Source organism: Sinohyriopsis cumingii, chromosome 6 (assembly GCF_028554795.1).
Source record: "Sinohyriopsis cumingii isolate HCF-2022 chromosome 6, ASM2855479v2, whole genome shotgun sequence".
Lineage (NCBI taxonomy): Eukaryota > Metazoa > Mollusca > Bivalvia > Unionida > Unionidae > Sinohyriopsis > Sinohyriopsis cumingii.
Window position 1 is genome coordinate 44,376,340 of NC_142966.1, and position 18,980 is coordinate 44,395,319.

Consider the following 18,980-nt stretch of genomic DNA (forward strand, 5'->3'; position numbering starts at 1 on the left):
GTATCAGAAAGTTATGGTACAAATTTTGGGAAATATGAGATATGTGCATTTTCATGCCCCTACAAAACATGGGGTGGGTAGTTGGTGTTACCCTTGGCCATCTCTGTCCACCCATAACACCATGGTCTTGAATTAGTAACCCAATTATAGATCTGTGGATGGTAAATTTTACATGTCAAGGGAACAAACTCAAAGTAGGGTCAATGATAAGATTGGCTGTGAGTTGTCCCCCATTGATTTTCTACTGACGATATTATTTGAAACAATAGTTGAAAACACTTTTAAAGAATGTTTGAATTATTAATTAATATAAATTCTCTTTTGACATAAAGTTAATTTAGAAAATAGGAAGATTAGAGCAGCAAGTTTATGGTGTTACAAAATACCATGAATGCCATATCTCTGGAGTCATGTTTTTGTATCTGATCTTGTATAATTAGGATCCATTCAGTGCTCCAAACCATAATCCTTATACTTGGATAATTCTTATGTCTATTTGACCTGACTGCATTTGGTAAGGCCAATGTTACATTGCATTTGGTTAATATCCCTACTATATGGACTTTTATTGAATGGCACTAGGCTAACATATATGGACTTTTATTGAGTCACACTAGACAAACAATCACACTATATGGACTTGTATTGAGTGGTACTAGGCTAACATTCCTACTATATGGACTTTTATTGAATGGCACTAGGCAAACATTTGCACTGTATGGACTTGTATTGAGTGGCACTAGGCTAACATTCCTACTATATGGACTTTAATTAAGTGGCACTAGGCAAACAATCACACTATATGGACTTTTACTGAATGGTACTAGGCAAACAATCACACTATATAGACTTCTGTTGAGTGGCACTAGGCTAACATTCCTACTATATGGACTTTTATTGAATGGCACTAGGCAAACATTTGCACTGTATGGACTTGTATTGAGTGGCACTAGGCTAACATTCCTACTGTATGAACTTTTATTGAGTTGCACTAGGCAAACAATCAAACTATATGGACTTTTATTGAATGGTACTAGGCAAACAATCACACACACACACACTATATATATATATATATATATATATATATATATATATATATATATATATATATATATATATATATGTGTGTGTGTATTCATTATCTTGTTCCCACTTGGCAATATAATGCAGATCAGCAAAATAATGTTAGAATTTTTATTCTGTACACTGAAATGACTTTACATGCCAATTTATAGGATACTTTTTGTGGTTTTGTACACGATCATCTTTTCTGACTTAGATCTTATGGAGAGTCTTGAAAGAGAAACATCTTTAGATTTATAAAATGCATTTTTTTTCAATCTAAAATGTTCTTTTATTCCATTCAGTAATGGTCATATGTGAACCTTGAAAAAATTAATTTCATCCTGGAAAAACCCTGGAAATGACCTGGAAATTTTCTTTAGAAAAGCGTGGGAACCATGCTGCCAGCACATGCCACTTTTACATTTAGTCCATAATTGTAACCATCTCACCGCAGGCCCATGCCACTTTTACAGTTCATAACTGTAATCATCTCACTGTGGGTACATGCCACTTTTACATTTAGTCCATAATTGTAACTGTCTCACTGCAGGCACATGCCACTTTTACATTTAGTCCATAATTGTAACTGTCTCACTGCAGGTACATGCCACTTTTACATTGAGTCCATAATTGTAATTGTCTTACTGCAGGTACATGCCACTTTTACATTTAGTCCATAATTGCAACCATCTCATTGCAGGCACATGCCACTTTTACATTCAGTCCATAATTGTAACCGTCTCACTGCAGGTACATGCCACTTTTACATTTAGTCCATAATTGCAACCATCTCACTGCAGGCACATGCCACTTTTACATTCAGTCCATAATTGTAACCGTCTCACTGCAGGCACATGCCACTTTTACATTCAGTCCATAATTGTAACCATCTTGCTGCAGGCACATGCCACTTTTACATTCAGTCCATAATTGTAACCGTCTCACTGCAGCACATGCCAGTTTCACATTTAGTCCATAATTGCAACCATTTCACTGCAGGCAGATGCCACTTTTACATTTAGTCCAGAATTGCAACCATCTCACTGCAGGCACATGTCACTTTTACATTTAGTCCATAATTGTAACAATCTCACTGCAGGCACATGCCACTTTTACAGTTAGTCCATAACTGTAATCACCTCACTGCTGGCACATGTAACTTTTAAATTTGGTCAGTAATGGTAACCATTTATAGGTGGAAGAATAACAATGTCACAGTTCATAAAGCATCAAACGATATAAATTTACATTTACAAAACCTGAGCATGGAAAGCACTTGCAGCTGCAGATCTCTTTTAACCTTAATTTACTTGTTTACAGACAGCCAAAATGAAGGCAGAAGCCCGAATTGAGATGCTTAGAAGTTCAGATGGTAAGTATGTAGCATTTATAATCAAAGCCCAAGGGATCCTTTCTCAAGTTATAAAAAGTCTGTCCAAGAACAGATATTAAGGGAAATAAATTTGTTGATTGGGATGTTTAAATGGATGATTTATATCCAAGCAATTGTTTTGTCTTCATCCTTCAAAGATTCCAGAGGACTGTAAGAGTCAGTGAGAGACTGACAGTCTTCCAGACTGGATGGTTGTATGTACACAAAGAAATTTCTTATTTCCTAGATGAAAGTGGTGGCAGTCTGATGTTCAGTATGGCCACCGTAGCAGTCATCTTAAAATCTTTCTTATTGTTACTCCACCTGATGACTACTTATGATGCTTGATTGATTCATCCTAAATGCCAATTCATGTGCTGAAGCTAGTTTAACATCCACAGAAAAATAAGGCAGGTAGTTACAGCTCACTCCTTTCTTACAGTAGCCTCCATTTTCAATATAAATAGGCATTAGCATTTTATGCAGTAAGATCCTTTCATCATATTATCAGAATTCAGATTTTATTGAAAATTAGTGTGCTTGCTAAATTGTCCAGAATGTTTCGATTTACAGTTTATGTATATAATTAAACATGTTTACCATACCTTTGTAAAAGTCATTTAGATACGCTCAAGTTACATCTGAGAAAAACTAGATTTTATATGTTCATAACACCAGAAAGGAACTACTCAGGTATTCATGCGCCCAAATTGTATTCTTTGACAATATTTGTAAACAAGGGTTGAAATATAGTTCTGCTTTTTTCTAGTTTAGATTGTTTATTGTTTGTAGAACTATTTTGCAATTATAATAATTTAATTTCATATTTTGCAGGATTCATGAATTAATGAAACTTAAAAATATGTTACTCATTATTTGCTATGGCCATTGATCCAGCAATGTTAATTACAACTATGAAAGCTTCATAAAATATGTAAAATGTGAAGTTCAACTCTTGTATGTCTAAATTTTGTACTTTGGTATGATTCTTGTCCTGGCATCATTGTTATAGTGCAGTTTTTACTATGCTAGAATTTCTATCCAGGCATCATTATTGTAGTGCAGTGTTTACTATGCTAGGATTTCTATCATGGTTTCATTTTTATAGTGCAGTTTTTATTATTCTAGAATTTCTATCCAGGCATCATTGTTATAGTTAAGTTTATACCATGCTAGAATTTCTATCCAGGCATCATTGTTATAGTGCAGTTTGTACTATGCTAGGATTTCTATCCAGGCATCATTGTTATAGTACAATTTGTACTATGCTAGGATTTCTATCCAGGCATCATTGTTATAGTACAATTTGTACTATGCTAGGATTTCTATCCAGGCATCATTGTTATAGTGCAGTTTGTACTTTGCTAGGATTTCTATCATGGTTTCATTTATATAGTGCAGATTTTGCTATGCTAGAATTTCTATCCAGGCATCATTGTTATAGTGCAGTTTGTACTATGCTAGGATTTCTATCCAGGCATCATTATTGTAGTGCAGTTTGTACTATGCTAGGATTTCTATCCAGGCATCATTGTTATAGTGCAGTTTGTACTATGCTAGGATTTCTATCATTGTTTCTTTTATATTGTGCAGTTTTTACTACGCTAGAATTTCTATCCAGGCATCATTGTTATAGTGCAGTTTGTACTATGCTAGGATTTCTGTCATGGTTTCATTTATATAGTGCAGATTTTACTATGCTAGGATTTCTATCCAGGGATCATTGTTATAGTGCAGTTTGTACTATGCTAGGATTTCTATCCAGGCATCATTCTTAGTGCAGTTTGTACTATGCTAGAATTTCTATCCAGACATCATTGTTATAGTGCATGCAGTTTGTACTATGCTTGGGTTTCTGTCTTGGTTTGGGGACCCGAGTGGCCAAGTGGTCTAAAGCGCTCACCGTTACGGATCACTGCCATCTCACCTCTGTCTGCATGAGTTTGAGTCTCAGGCTCGGCTAATATTTGTACGTGAGAAAGCCTACCAGTAGCTTCTCGTGGGTCGGTGGTTCATCACAGGGTTTTTCAGGGTTATCTTGTGCTGAAAAATGGCGTTAAACCCTAGAACATCAACAACTGTCTTGGTTTCATTTTTATAGTGCAGTTTTTACTATGATAGGATTCCCAAAGCATCTTTGTTGTAGTGCAGTTTGTGGTTGAGACATGGTGTTACTCAAAAATCTTGTACAATATTTATGAAAATGTACATAGTGTAATAATAACTTAATGGTGCAAACACTGTTGTTTTTTGTGAGTCTTATCTACTGTCCCTGCAACTGATCATTTCAGTCTAAGTCTTGTCACAACTGTTTGATTCTGTGGATTGTATTTATCTGTTCCCATGCGGGTCTTCAAGAAATAAAGGTTTTTCTTCTTTTGTGTTGCATGTCTTGGAACTTAATTTTTAAGTGAGGGATTATGAAAACCTCTAAAACATTTCTGTGTCAGCTTTTGTCCTCAACTTTCAGGTCAGATACACACAGGTCAGGTCAGATACACACAGGTCAGGTCAGATACACACAGGTCAGATACTCACAGTTACACAATATAACTCAACCGTTGAAAGTCATACCTCCTTTTGTTTGTTAAATGTGAGATACTGTTCACATGGCTAAAGGTTAAGAAAAGTATCTGAAAATATATTTATTATCCACAAATGTCATATATATATATATATATATATATATATATATATATATATATATATATATATATACAGTGTGACCCGCTATAGCGCGCTCCATTATAACGTAAATTTGGGTATTATGCGGTCGTGGCATGGCTCCCGAAATTTCATATACATGTATTTTTCTTGTGCACAAAAACAATTCTTAAAAAGTACTAAAAAAAATTGTTGCATTTATCTCATACACGAAAAAGTATTTTTTGCTTCTTAAAAGTAAGAAGAAAAGGAAAAAAAAAATCATAAAAGTTTATTCAGGGATCGCATAGGTCTTCGCCAATGTCGCAAACTTGGATTGTTTTTCCTTATTGGCTGTAAAACATACCATGTGGCTTTTTTATTTATTGGTGACATTGTTGGCTGTTTAAATTTTTTTATACAACCATTGGTTTGGAGTGCAGAAATTCAGAGGCCCCATGAAAGGAAGCCACAAACTGGATATAAAATGCACTGAAATTTATCTATTGTTACATAAACAAATTCTTTGTCCATACTGACAAACCATCTAAACAGTGCATTGTTATATCATAATCCACTTATCTTGACATCTAGCATGAGTTCTGTATGTTCTGAAATATCCGCTTTTTTGTTGTTGACATTTCTGGTAATGGAGATCAACCAGACAAGGCAATGTCTTGTAATCTATCTTTCATCAGATTTTCGGCAGCTCGCTAGTAATTAATATATTTGCAAAGACTGACATTTGTATATGGATGGTAAGTAAAATTCCTCTTCTTTTCACTCAGAATTAAATCCTTCAGAAAACTCTTGTTTTCTGTAATAATCCCTGTCATCAGAACACCTGCATCTCGATCGTTCATTGACCCTTTGTTAATTTTCAGACGCATGCATGGAAGGCAGCATCATGCTGCTTCCACAAATGTAAAAAAAAAAAAATACATATCTTATTGGTTTATTCAGTAGGCATGGAGGGACAGTAACTAGAATAATCTAAACGACGGCCAATTCCTTGTTAAAAATGTACCCAGATAAAATAGTTTGCTGAAATTTCAAAGGAAACAGATTACTTTTGAAGCACCGACTGTTATGAAAATGTACTCAGCAAATGGAAAAAATACCAGTCTCAATCATGCAACACAATTATTTGATATTTGATGTTGCTGCCACAATAAGAAATGGGCATTCGTTTGGTTCTCCAAAGCTGTCCTTTAGCGGTGACTTCAATAGTGCATGCACCCTTCATCAAAGAAAGTTGACTACAATCTTTCAACAACATCAAAGAACTTTTCTTCAAAGGAAGTCAGTACCAAACTTAAATAAAAGTGATGGAATCTGATGGATATTTGCATTTTCCAATGTGACTGGAACACGTTAACTGTGCTGTGAAAGTTTCCTTTTTGTAGGGAAAAAGTTTTTGCTTACGAACGCTACCAACAGTGGCTTAAAACGCAAACTAACTTTTACTGACTTGGAACATACTTTAAAGTAAATGTTTTTCGTCATTCATTACATGATTGTGTTACATTTTTCCACTGAATTCAGACCAATATGACATGTTACAAAATTAATGAATATTTTAAAAGCTGTGTGTGTGCATATTTTCGATGGAATCACTTGTATTGTGGATTCGATGTATATGATGAAGTTCGCAGGTGAATACATGGTGTTGATACTCTATTCATGCTATACATCAGACATTTATATATAAACAAGATTCATGTATATGTACCAATTCATGGCTCTCTAAATAAAGTAAACTATTATATTATGTCTTCTCTGTTTTCACTACAGGTGTATTTCTCATTTAATATGCATCAATTTAAGATGGTTACTGTGCCGATGAAGCACGTATTTTACCGCCCGCATTTATTACCCCCACCCACCCACCCCACACAATTTTTTTTTGTGGAGGGGTATTTTCTTCAGCTAACTGACTTGGTTGCATATAACACGGTTCGGTCTATAACGCGGTCGGGTTTTATGGCTCCCAACTACCGTGTTATAGCGGGGGTCACACTGTGTGTGTGTGTGTATGTATGCATATATATACATATATATATATATATATATATATATATATATATATATATATATATATATATATGGAGAGAGAGAGAGATGCACACACAGCACTCCTTCATAAAAACATCCTTCATTATAACATCCTTCATCATTATAACTTTGGGCCGTTTATGAGGAAGTTATGGTCATGGATCATTGAGTTCTATGTATATAGCACCTCATAAGGTGAGATCACTTTAAAGTTGTATGCTCTGGCTCTCTTGGACACTGTAATAATTGCGGAGTAATTATATATGAGAGAGAGAGAGAGATAGAAAAAGAGAGAGAGTGTGAGAGTTTGCTCTATATATATATATATATATATATATATATATATATATATATATATATATATATATATATATATATATGATAGACTTGACTATAGAAAATGGTTAATTAATATAATTTGTAAAGGCTATTTGGTTATTACTGTCAATTATTTCAGTGAATGTGGATGAGTGGCTATCCAGTGCTAATCCAGATAATCTAAGTGTGGAAGAAGAAGACCTTCCAAGAACTCCCAGTCGGACTTCCTTAAGTTCTGCAGGGGTGAGGAACTGCAAAAAATATGTTTAGGACATCAAGAACTGTCAAATTAGTTTAATTTGTGGTTAACAATTTGCTTGGACTTTTCTTGTTATTACAAATCATAAAGTAAAAGTCCTAAGGAAGAATGATCCACTTCTGAAGAAAACGAACCCTATCTCATTTGTAGGCACATCACTGTATTTAAGTAACCACTGTATTTAAGTAACCCTGTCTCATTTATAGGCACATCACTGTATTTAAGTAACCCTGTCTCATTTGTAGGCACATCACTGTATTTAAGCAAATCTATCTCATTTGTAGGCATATCACTCCATTTAGGTAACTCTGTGTCATTTGTAAGCATAGCACTGTATTTATTACAAACTGAACTGTCTTTTCTTCGTTTCTTTTAGGGAAAAAATATAAAATCACTGTCCTCAAAAATTCACAACTTTTAATGAAGCCATTCTGTTTGCTCATTATAATTGCTAAATTCTTTTCTTTCTTGAATGTTGGAGTTTACAAAATCATATTTTTACAGCTAATGGGTTTTTAAAAATTATACTACAGTATTCATAAGTTCTTATTTAAGTTTTATCTCAAGTTCAGTCTATATTTCTGTTTGTTTTCTTAACTTGATCTTACATAGTTTTATAGTTCTACTTTTCCGTATCATTTCAGCTTGCCGATGATAATGAACCAACATACACCAATTATGAAGATGATGATGACTTCATAGATGAAACATTTGATGTATTATCTCCTAAAGACAGTTTAGGTCCTAATGGTCTGTCTGGTCAACATAAGCGCTTGGTCAGATGTAAATCACTCTATGACTTCCATGTGAGTTACAGAAAGTATTTGCCTTTAATTTTAACATTAATTAGGAGTGCTTAAGTGAGGGTCCTGCATTGCAGTGTGGGAGTGCTAAAGTGGGGATCCTGTATTGCAGTGTGGGAGTGCTAAAGTGGGGGTCCTGCATTGCAATGTGGGAGTGCTAAAAGTGAGGGCCCTGCATTGAGACATGGAAGTCTAAAGGTGAGGGCCCTGCTTTGAGATGCGGGAGTGCTAAAAGTGAGGGTCCATCAGTGAGATAAAGGAGTGAAAAATTGAGGGCCCTGCATTGAGATTTGTCTCATGGTGTTGAAAAGAGTTATGGCCCTTGACAGTTGATATCTTCATTTGGGATGTTGCTTGTAACCTGATTAGCTCTGCAAGTCTTATGCATATTTGGTTGTCATTTTGTAGGTGAAATGACTGCAAAATGTAGTCGTACCTTTTAAATGTTCATCATTTCAGGTCCAATTTTGATGAAGTTCTTGCCTTTTTCCGTCATTATTGAATCACTTCCACAGCAGATCCTTTAAATTAATATAGTTTTTGAACCATTTAATAGATTCAAATGCAATTTGGCATGAATAGTCTCTTGGACTTAATTTACTTTTTATGGGTTTAGTTTTATATAAAGGAGTTAAGAAGGACCCCTTGTTGCTTATCGTACTGAATTTTGTTTCTGCACAAAACTTCAGTTGTGTCAACAATTCTGGATTTTACGAAATTATTGAAAAGTTTGAAGAAAATTCTGCATTCCAAATTATATAGACAAAATTCTAGAAAGTCAGCATATTATGGGATAAAAAATTTGAACAGAAGTTTTCTGTATGGATGCAGGAAGAGAAGTACTAGTGTTTACAATGATATGATAGATTGGTACATAGAATTTATGTTCTCAGTTTAAAAATGGAATATCCATGACAGAACCACATGTGTCCTTGGCAAAGGCACTTGGCACACATTTTTGTATATGATTTAGCCAGTAACTTATTGAAAGTGCCATTAAAATCCAACAGCATTTGTTCTTACTAGATCTTGATAGGAGCTATGTAAAAGTATGCATAGGAGCATAGGAAGATGAAGTATGGTTGTGTGATTTTAAAATGAAAATATTATCCATTCTGGACATGCTGCCTGGATTCTGAAAGATTTACTTTTACATTCCTGGTAAGCATGGTCAAAGGTAGGCATCTTTGAAATTCACTGAAATTGTTGGATTTTAACCAAATTTGGCAGCTTTTCATTTCTGAGACTTGGAATGAGTTAAATATGCCAAACTTTGTAAGTAAGTTGCACTGGGGCTAGGAAGAAACCTATAGATTTTGGACTGAGAAGATTAGGATCAGAGGGACTTTATCCACATAATAACTTTACTTCTGTACCAGACGTCTTAACTAAAGATGGTAAATGGCTTGCCTTTGAGATACGAAATACACCTTTTGAGTTTTGGGTCAGAGCTCAAGATTGAAATGATTCTAAGAAGAAAAATGGTTCCCCATAATACCTTTATATTTTTTGTCACATACATTAACCGGACTCTGTATGGATTTTATTTGGAGTCAAAGGTCTAGGTCACAAGGACTGTTTGAAGGAAAACTGATTTCCATAAAATGTCTTAACTTCTGTACATCAGGCCTTAACTAAACTTTGTAGATGGTTAACATTTTGACAAGGAAAACAGCTATTTATTCAGTGGTTAAACGGTGAAAAAGTCAAGGAGAGTTAAAGAAAGAAAACTGTCCGCAAAATAACTTCAGTCCTATTGCACAGACCATGACCAAACAGTGTGGATGGCTAGCAGTGGAGACTAGAAAGGAACCTATTGTCTTTGACATAATACATAGGTTAAATTTCACCTATCAACAGTGAGATAAAAAACAAGTTAAATGTATACATCTTTCAGTAACTGAGTGCCCAACTAATGATGTTGTTGTTGTTGTTGTGGGGTTTAACGCCATTTTTCAGCACACGATAGGCTATACATGGCGGCCAGTATTAATGGTGGAGGAAGAACCCGAGAAAACCCCGGAAAGAACCACCGACCCACGAGAAGCTACTGGCAAGCTTTCTCACATACCCACATTGGCTGAATCCTAGACTCGAACCGCCGCAGACAGAGGTGAGATGGCAGTGATCCGTAGCGAAGAGCGCTTTAGACCACTCGGCCACTCGGGGCCCCCCCAACTAATGAAAGAGGGTTTTTAATAAAAGAAGTATAATATGACTGTTTACCACATTGCAGGCATATAATGTGCCATTTTTTCTTATTAATACCTTGAAAAAGTTCTTGTTCAGTGAAATATTGTAGCATTGTCCAGTTGAATTGCTCCCATTGATTGATTAGCCTGCTTCATTGATTATTTCTGTCATTCAGTCATCAATGTTCCCTGAGACCAGATTTAACCTAGGATATAATTTTAATTTTTTTACTGTCATGCCAGTTTTGTAAGCATTGATACCAGCAAAACTGTACAAGAAGGAACTTATATTAAAATTTGGAAACTTGTATAGAATTGACAAACATTATGGTACACACATGCAGTCAGTGTGGCTTTTCACTTAAATGAACAAAAACACAAGGTGTTCCAAGCTACTAGGCATGAAAAAACTAAAATGGTCAGAAGGTCATCAGTTGTGTTCAAAATGTCTGCCATTTTCTATCCACACATTTTTGGAATAAAATGTTAGTTTGGATCCGAAGCCTTTAAGTTGTAATTTGTACTTTATCAAGCTTTAATCAGTGTCGACAGTACAGCCTGCAGCCTGCTATTGTTTCTTAAGCTTTAGTGTAGGTATTACAGCCTACAGGCTGTCATTTGTAGTATATCAAACTTTAATCAGCATAAGCATTACAGGATTTTAAAAACTAGTGTCTGAATTATGTTGATCTTGAGGAACCATAGTAGTTTAATGGTTGGAGAGTCGGACCCAGGATCAAAAGGGTGCAGAATTTAGTCCTGTCATTGGATCATCCTGCATTGGCTACCTTGGTGTGTTGTTGGGCAAGGCACTGTATATTAACTACCTCTGCACTGAGTGACCAGCTAGTGTTGCAGTGCCCTAAAACACTATACCAAACCCAAGCCAGGGAACTTGAAGGAGGAGTAGTTAAAAAAAACAAAAACAAAAACAGCAGTTATTTATACTGAATACATCTTACCGATGATATGTCTGCTAGATTTTTGCTTTGTTGTTATTATTGCCATACCCATCATCATCATCATTATTGTTATTATTATTATTATTCAGGCAAGTAACCCAGATGAGCTCAACATGCAGGTTAATGAAGAGCTTGAGATAATTGGTGATGGGGATGGAGATGGATGGATCAAGGTCAGTATTCCCTCTCAGTTAAATTTCTCTTTTTTGTGTCTTTCTTCTACATATAATACAGTAATAGTTGACTTAGAAGATCACTTTTCTGGAAAATGGCATGTCATGAAAGACCACGTTTCTAGGCTCCAGAATCAAAATGTCCTATATAACCTTTTCTGTTTGTCCATCCAATTCTTGTAACCACCTTAGCTTTTGCACATGGATGACTTGTAACCACCTTAGCTCTTGCATATAGATGACTTGTAACCACCTTAGCTCTTGCACATAGATGACTTGTAACCACCTTAGCTCTTGCACATAGATGACTTATAACCACCTTAGCTCTTGCACATAGATGACTTGTAACCACCTTAGCTTTTGCACATAGATGACTTGTAACCACCTTAGCTCTTGCACATGGATGACTTGTAACCACCTTAGCTCTTGCACATGGATGACTTGTAACCACCTTAGCTCTTGCACATAGATGACTTGTAACCACCTTAGCTCTTGCACATAGATGACTGCCATTTGGTTGATTAATTGCTTAATTAAAGTACCATTTGAAGGGTTCACCTTTTCAGGTCCATTTTGTAAAATCTAGTTATTGTCCCACATTGATCCATCTTAAATTTTCGCTACCGCAGATCCTTGTTAACTAGCATCAATCAGGAATTATTCAACCTATTCCTGTGCAAAGTTAATATTGTCTCATAGACTTAGGTCTGTTTTGATGGATCTTGTCTTATCAGCTACATTTTGAATAGAATGATGAAGATCATTCTTGTGGCTTGAATTGTTCGAGCATCTGCCTCAGATGCAGGAGATCACAGGTTCAAACCCCAGCTGAGTCATACCAAAGACTTATAAAAAATGGTACTAGCAGATGCCTTGCTTGGCACTCGGCTTTAAGAGGTTAGTTTTAGGGCAGGTTGGCCTGGTGTCAGGATAATGTGACTGGGTGTGACATGATGCTACATGTCTGTGGCATGATGTCCCAGTGCTAGACATCACTATAAAATGCCACACTATAAACTGCCACACTGCAGACATCGTAGCAATATGACTAAAATTGTTAAAGCTACATTAAAATATCTAAATCACACACACACACAGTAGAATGATGGCCCTTGACAGTTGATCTTCAGCTGCATTTTGAATAGAATGATGGCCCCTGACAGTTGACCTACAGCTACATTTTGAATAGAATGATGGCCCTTGACAGTTGACCTCTGCTACATCTTGAATAGAATGATGGCCCTTGGCAGTTGACCTTCAGCTACATTTTGAATAGAATGATGGTCCTTGACAGTTGATATTCAGCTACATTTTGAATAGAATGATGGCCCTTGACAATTATCTTAGCTACATTTTAAATAGAATGATGGCCCTTGACAGTTAACCTCAACTACATTTTGAATAGAATGATGTCTCCTGACAGTTGACCTTCAGCTACAATTTGAATAGAATGATGTCCCCTGATAGTTGACCTTCAGCTACTTTGTGAATAAAAAAATGGCCCTTGACAGTTGACCTTGTGTTACATTTTGAATAGAATGATGGCCACTGACAGTTGACCTACAGCTACATTTTAAGTAGAATGATGACCCCTGACAGTTGTCCTTCAGCTACATTTTGAGTAGAATGGTGGCTCTTGACAGTTACATTAGGAATATCTGTAGATGGAATAATGCTTGTAACCTGCATAAGTAAAGAACAGTTCAACATATTCTGATGCAAACATTGACTCATAGACTTACAAGAGCATTATATGGTAGTCATGTTCGTTTTGTTATCAATTTGTCTTAACCTTTTGTGTTAGTGCAAGGCCCTTTGTGACTCTTTTTAGTTTCATGCACAGATCAGCTGTGTTGCATAATATGATAACCTGTAATGAGAAAGTACATAACCTATCTTGAGAAACCATATTTTTTTGGTGGCAGAAGTGGTGGTCTCTTAATACTGTTATTAAAGGTGGTGCTGTACAGTTTCGAATTTTACAGAAATAGAATTTCCCCCGTCATTCCTCACTGGTTATACTGGCTATTTAAAAAAGACCTTGTATATCTTAGGTATAATTCAAAGAACCTTTAATTCCCTTTATTTTGGTGTATGATTGATGGGTGTAATACTGGTTATAGAGTATACAGCTTGGCCTTACTCCAAATGTGCACCTTTCAAAAAAGTGCTAGCTCCACTTGGTCATTTTCACTTCCTGACCTTCAGAGGTAAATTGTATAAAAAAAGAACCAATAACTTCTTTTACATTTTATATATATGGTAATTCATTCATTGCACTTTCAAAAGCTGGTATTGTCTAGTCTGGCAAAATTCATTTTCCCTATTTTAATAGTTGCTGTGCATAGTGTACTTAAGACTAATTCAGGCTGATTGTTTAACACAAGGGAGCAGTCATTTTAGTTAGCAGTGTGCTTAGAAGGTGTACAATTTCCAAAAGTACAATTTCCAAAGAAATATCATCCACATTACATTAATGTAGCATAGAGGTATGCCAACAATCTCTCCATTGTGCATGTTTTAAATGCAAACAACTTCACCTTAGATACGTCACTCTCTCAAAAGTACATAATAACTGGTGAGCACCCCCAAAGTATATATTTCAAGGCAGTGATGTCCTCAAACACTAACTTCATATGCAGATTTCTATGTATTTTAATCACCATCACCCCCCACAGTATGGGTTATGGAGGTACATTGCTATCATGAGGTCTGTCTTCATTCAAAACACTGGCAGCCAGGGTTGGGTCCTCAGTGAAAAAGGTGCTGCTCTGACATCACCACAGTGGCCATCTAGTAAACCTTGGTAATGCTGCTTCTCCTGCACAGATGGTCAAATCGACCAAAAAGGCTTCCTATCTTGTCTGGTTGGTCCTGCATGAAAATATGGCTGATCCAACAACAGTCCTCTTCAAAATCTTGTTGCAACTTCACCTGAATGGTAGGTCATATCGACATGGTGTTTCACCAGAAGACTTCTTAAAATGCCTCGGTGGTCCTAAATGAAAATGATGCCTATTTGACTGCCAATATTACCACCAGGTGCCCATCTTAAAAATCTTGGTTTTGCTACTCCTGGATGGGTGGTTTTACTGACATGGGGTTTGTACAATAACATTAATATAGCAGTATTTAGCACCATAACATCCATCTTGAAAATCTTGTTATCATTAATACTCTTGCATGAATGAAACATTGTTATATGGTTTTCACTGGAACACTTCTTTGAATATTGCATTGGTTCTTTAATGAAAATGATGCAAATCCAACCACATCATAATCCCCAATGGAGATTATAATCTTCAAGTATCAGTGACACATTCTACTATTGAATCTCCCCCCCCCCACCCCCCTTTCAGTTATAACCTAGATTTGTTTTCCTTGGTATTTCACACACTCATTTATATTGTGTTGCATGTGAATGTACCCCAATTACGTGTCATCGAGGGCAAGGTGTAGTACATGTTGGAGGAGGGTAGATATTGATATCAGATTTTGGACAGGTCAAAAGGTCAAAGTTATTGGTTGGTAGATATATCTCATTCATATGAAAACAATGTTTCTGTGGTGGTTATTTATCTAAATAATAGGAATATTTGTTTTATTAACTCTGTTTCAGGCCAAGAATTCATCAGGTCAGATTGGCTACATTCCAGAAAACTACATTGAAAGATACAGGGATGATGTCAGCCTTGCAGGTAGTGGATGTAGCCTGGAAAGTGCTGACTCGTTTTCTGGTGCCCTTTACCCTGTCTCAGCCTCAATTGAGCATGCACATTCTGCACCATCTTTGTACACTGAAAGTCCAAAGTCACCCCCAAAAATGACCAATGACTTAAAACAGGAAGTGACATCATATTCGTCGGGTGACATGGAGGTTCAAGAAGTGACTGCTGATGGCTTAGTCTTACCACTTGAGGGTAAGGCATCTTTGTCACAGCTTAGGGTCTGACGTTTTCTTGTAAGATGAAAACTTACATAACATTTTAAGATTGTTTCATTTCAATCTGATTGGAATATAGATCTGCAAATAACAGGCTTGATAAAGGTTCATGTTCTGCTGAGTTTTGGAATTCTGTTTTTTTTTTTCTTCATGTTAGGTATAGTGATGCATTTCATGTTAAAGAGATTTATTGTTATAAATATAAGTTTTGGGGATGAGTATAGTTGGAAGTGTATAAAAAAAACTCAACCAAAAGGTATATATACAAACTTTGTTGTATTTATATTTGTTCTAGCAATGTGCCAACATTAAATTTTACTTGATTTAAAGATAAGGTGCTCTCTCTCTTTCTCTCTCTCAGTCTCTCATTAAGATCATGTTGGAATAACCATGTTAAATTATTGACGTTTTTACTTGAAATAATCTTAATATGACCTGCACTGAACAAATCTTCATTTTGATGAACAACTGATTTGTGAAAATCATGCTATTCATATCTAAACAATTTTAAAATACCACAGTAAATTAAGTTCATGTTAATGTCTGCTGCCTCTTTATGAAAATGATGGTGGGGGAGGCATAGTATCTGCATTTCCATCCATCCATCCATCCGTCCGTCCATTCATCCATCCATCCATCCATTGTGACACCTATGTATTTGTAGCTTTCTGTCATGCTTCTTCTCGATAACTTTTAATCCTTTAATAGAATACAACTTGATATACTTGTACATCATTATCATCATTAAAAGTTGTGTTGCATACCACATTGGTGGTCATACCCTCGAGGTCAAGGTAAGGGCTCAACATTTAACGTTTTCCCTCAATAACTTTAAACATATTTAAGAGTTGTATTTTCAAGGTCAAGATAATGGCTAAATATTTATGAAGTTTTCCCTCACACTTTCATTTTCTTTTGTAACTTTAATCCCATTAGAGATTAAGGAATAAAGCCTGGTTTATATGTATATTGTTTTGAGAAGTAGTGGTGAACAACATTAGGGGTCAGATGTTTAAGGGCATTGTTATGAGCCATCACACTTTCCATTCTTAGCTATACTTGAATATCCAGTATGGCTGCCACTGTGGCCATCTTGAACATTTTGGACATGTCCTAATTGCCATTCAGACAGTCAATATGCCTGCCATAATGTCCATCTTGAAAATGTTATCACTATTTCTCCTGAATGAATGGTCACATCATCATGGGGTGTTCACTGAAAGACTTCTTATGATATCTACTTGGTTATAAAGGAAGAAGGTGCTGATCCAACTTCTGATATGACTGCATTAATGGCAATCTTGAAATCTTGTTACTTTTCCTAGTTGGATGGTCATATCGACATTGTGCTTTAACCAAAATAAATATTTTAATGTCTAGTTGGTACTAAAGAGAAATTTTGCCAATTTGACATTAGATATGGTCACCATGGTATCCATCTTGATTTTTTTTTTATTGTTTCTCCATCAAAATGGAAAGTCATATCAACATGGAATTTCCACCTGAAGACTTCTTGTGATGCCTTTTTTGGTCTTTAATGAAAATGGTGCCAAGTTGACACCCAGTTTGTCCACCACAGCAGCTAGTATGAAAATCTTGCTATCACTGAAGAATATCAGATGTGTGTGGTTTCAACAATCTGCAGCCAGAAGGAAGAAATAGTCTTATCTTGAATTCCTGGAAATCCTTTTTAGCTAATAGAGAGTAGGTCTCTTTGAGGGACTCTTGTCTCACTTGCCTCAATTTCTGAAACCCCTTGATAGGTTCTTATTGTACTCGGCTTGAATGATTATGAAGCTTAGACTGTCCATTCTTTGACACAATGCTGATTTAATTCTTTTACACATATGCTGGCTTCTTTGACCATGTGGTCAGTTACAGTCATAAAGTTGCATTAAAGTTTGTTTAAAGTTTTATATATAAAATAAACATATTTTCTAAAACCCTCTCAATTTTCTTTGAACTTGAAACACTATGAAGCTAGAAAATTCATTCTGCAGCATGCTGACTTGTTCCTTTGAACTTGTGATCAAGGTCACAGTGTTAGAAAATTAGTATTAAGGTGCTAGTAACGTCTATTTGCTTGATGCCTTGATGGATTTTTTCATACTTGGATTGAATATTTTGAAGCTAAGATAATTTGCTCTGTGACATGCTTACTCAAGCATTTGACCTTCGGGGTTTGGGTCGCACATTTTACAGCAGTGCTATGATTGTGGGATTGCCATGCAAAGTGTTGTTTAATAAATTCTCTGTTAAGAGATGGAGATAAAAAGATTTAAGCATTTTAAATTCTGATTACATGTTATTAGAGGGATATTGGTATTTGCTTGTGATCATAAACTGGAACATGATTATTAATATTTCATTTTATCTTCATCCCTCTGATCTTGTTTGATGTACCATATTTCCTTAACCTTGTGAGCCATCAGCTTTCTTGGTACCTTGATTTCCTTTTTTTTCTGCTTTTTTAATCTAATGCCCTGTGTCTGGCTATTAACTCTTCAGCAGTGTCACATGGGCCACAGTTATATTTCATCATCATATACTTTTGGTGACCTCACCAATGTAAGTGGGAGTGGGGACCAAAATTCACAGAATTTAATTATTGGTATATTGTGTTGAAATAAAGGGATATCATACTCCTCTCACAATAAGGGCCGTCATTATAACATGGTTCATGTTGTAATACCGTACTCCCCTCACAATGATGGCCTTCATTATAACATGGTTCATGTTGTAATGCCATACTCCCCTCACAGTGAGTGCCTTCATTATAACATGGTTCATGTTGTAATTCCGTTCTCCCCTCACAATAAGGGCCTTCATTATAACATGGTTCATGTTGTAATGCCATACTCCCCTCACAATAAGGGGCTTCATTATAACATGGTTCATGTTGTAATACCACTCTCCTCACACTGAGGGCCTTCATTATAACATGGTTCATGTTGTAATACCATACTCCCCTCACACTTAGGGCATTCGTTATAACATGGTTCATGTTGTAATGCCACACTCCCCTCACAATAAGGGACTTTGTTATAACATGGTTCATGTTGTAATACCATACTCCCCTCACACTGTGGGCTTTTGTTATAACATGGTTCATGTTGTAATGCCATAATCCCCTCATAATAAGGGCCTTCGTTATAACATGGTTCATGTTGCAATACCATACTCCCCTCACAA

The 18,980-nt window shown here is 35.9% G+C and overlaps 1 protein-coding gene across 1 annotated transcript in view; it reads left to right on the plus strand.

Moving 5' to 3' along the window:
* LOC149796828 (uncharacterized) overlaps positions 1-18,980 on the plus strand; it is a 275,249-nt gene that overhangs the window by 208,334 nt on the left and 47,935 nt on the right. The window contains exons 30-34 of the mRNA XM_089960653.1: positions 2,389-2,440; positions 7,596-7,699; positions 8,360-8,521; positions 11,762-11,845; positions 15,465-15,765. Of these exons, the coding sequence (XP_089816779.1) occupies positions 2,389-2,440; positions 7,596-7,699; positions 8,360-8,521; positions 11,762-11,845; positions 15,465-15,765 (703 nt within the window). The remainder of the gene's footprint in view (positions 1-2,388; positions 2,441-7,595; positions 7,700-8,359; positions 8,522-11,761; positions 11,846-15,464; positions 15,766-18,980) is intronic.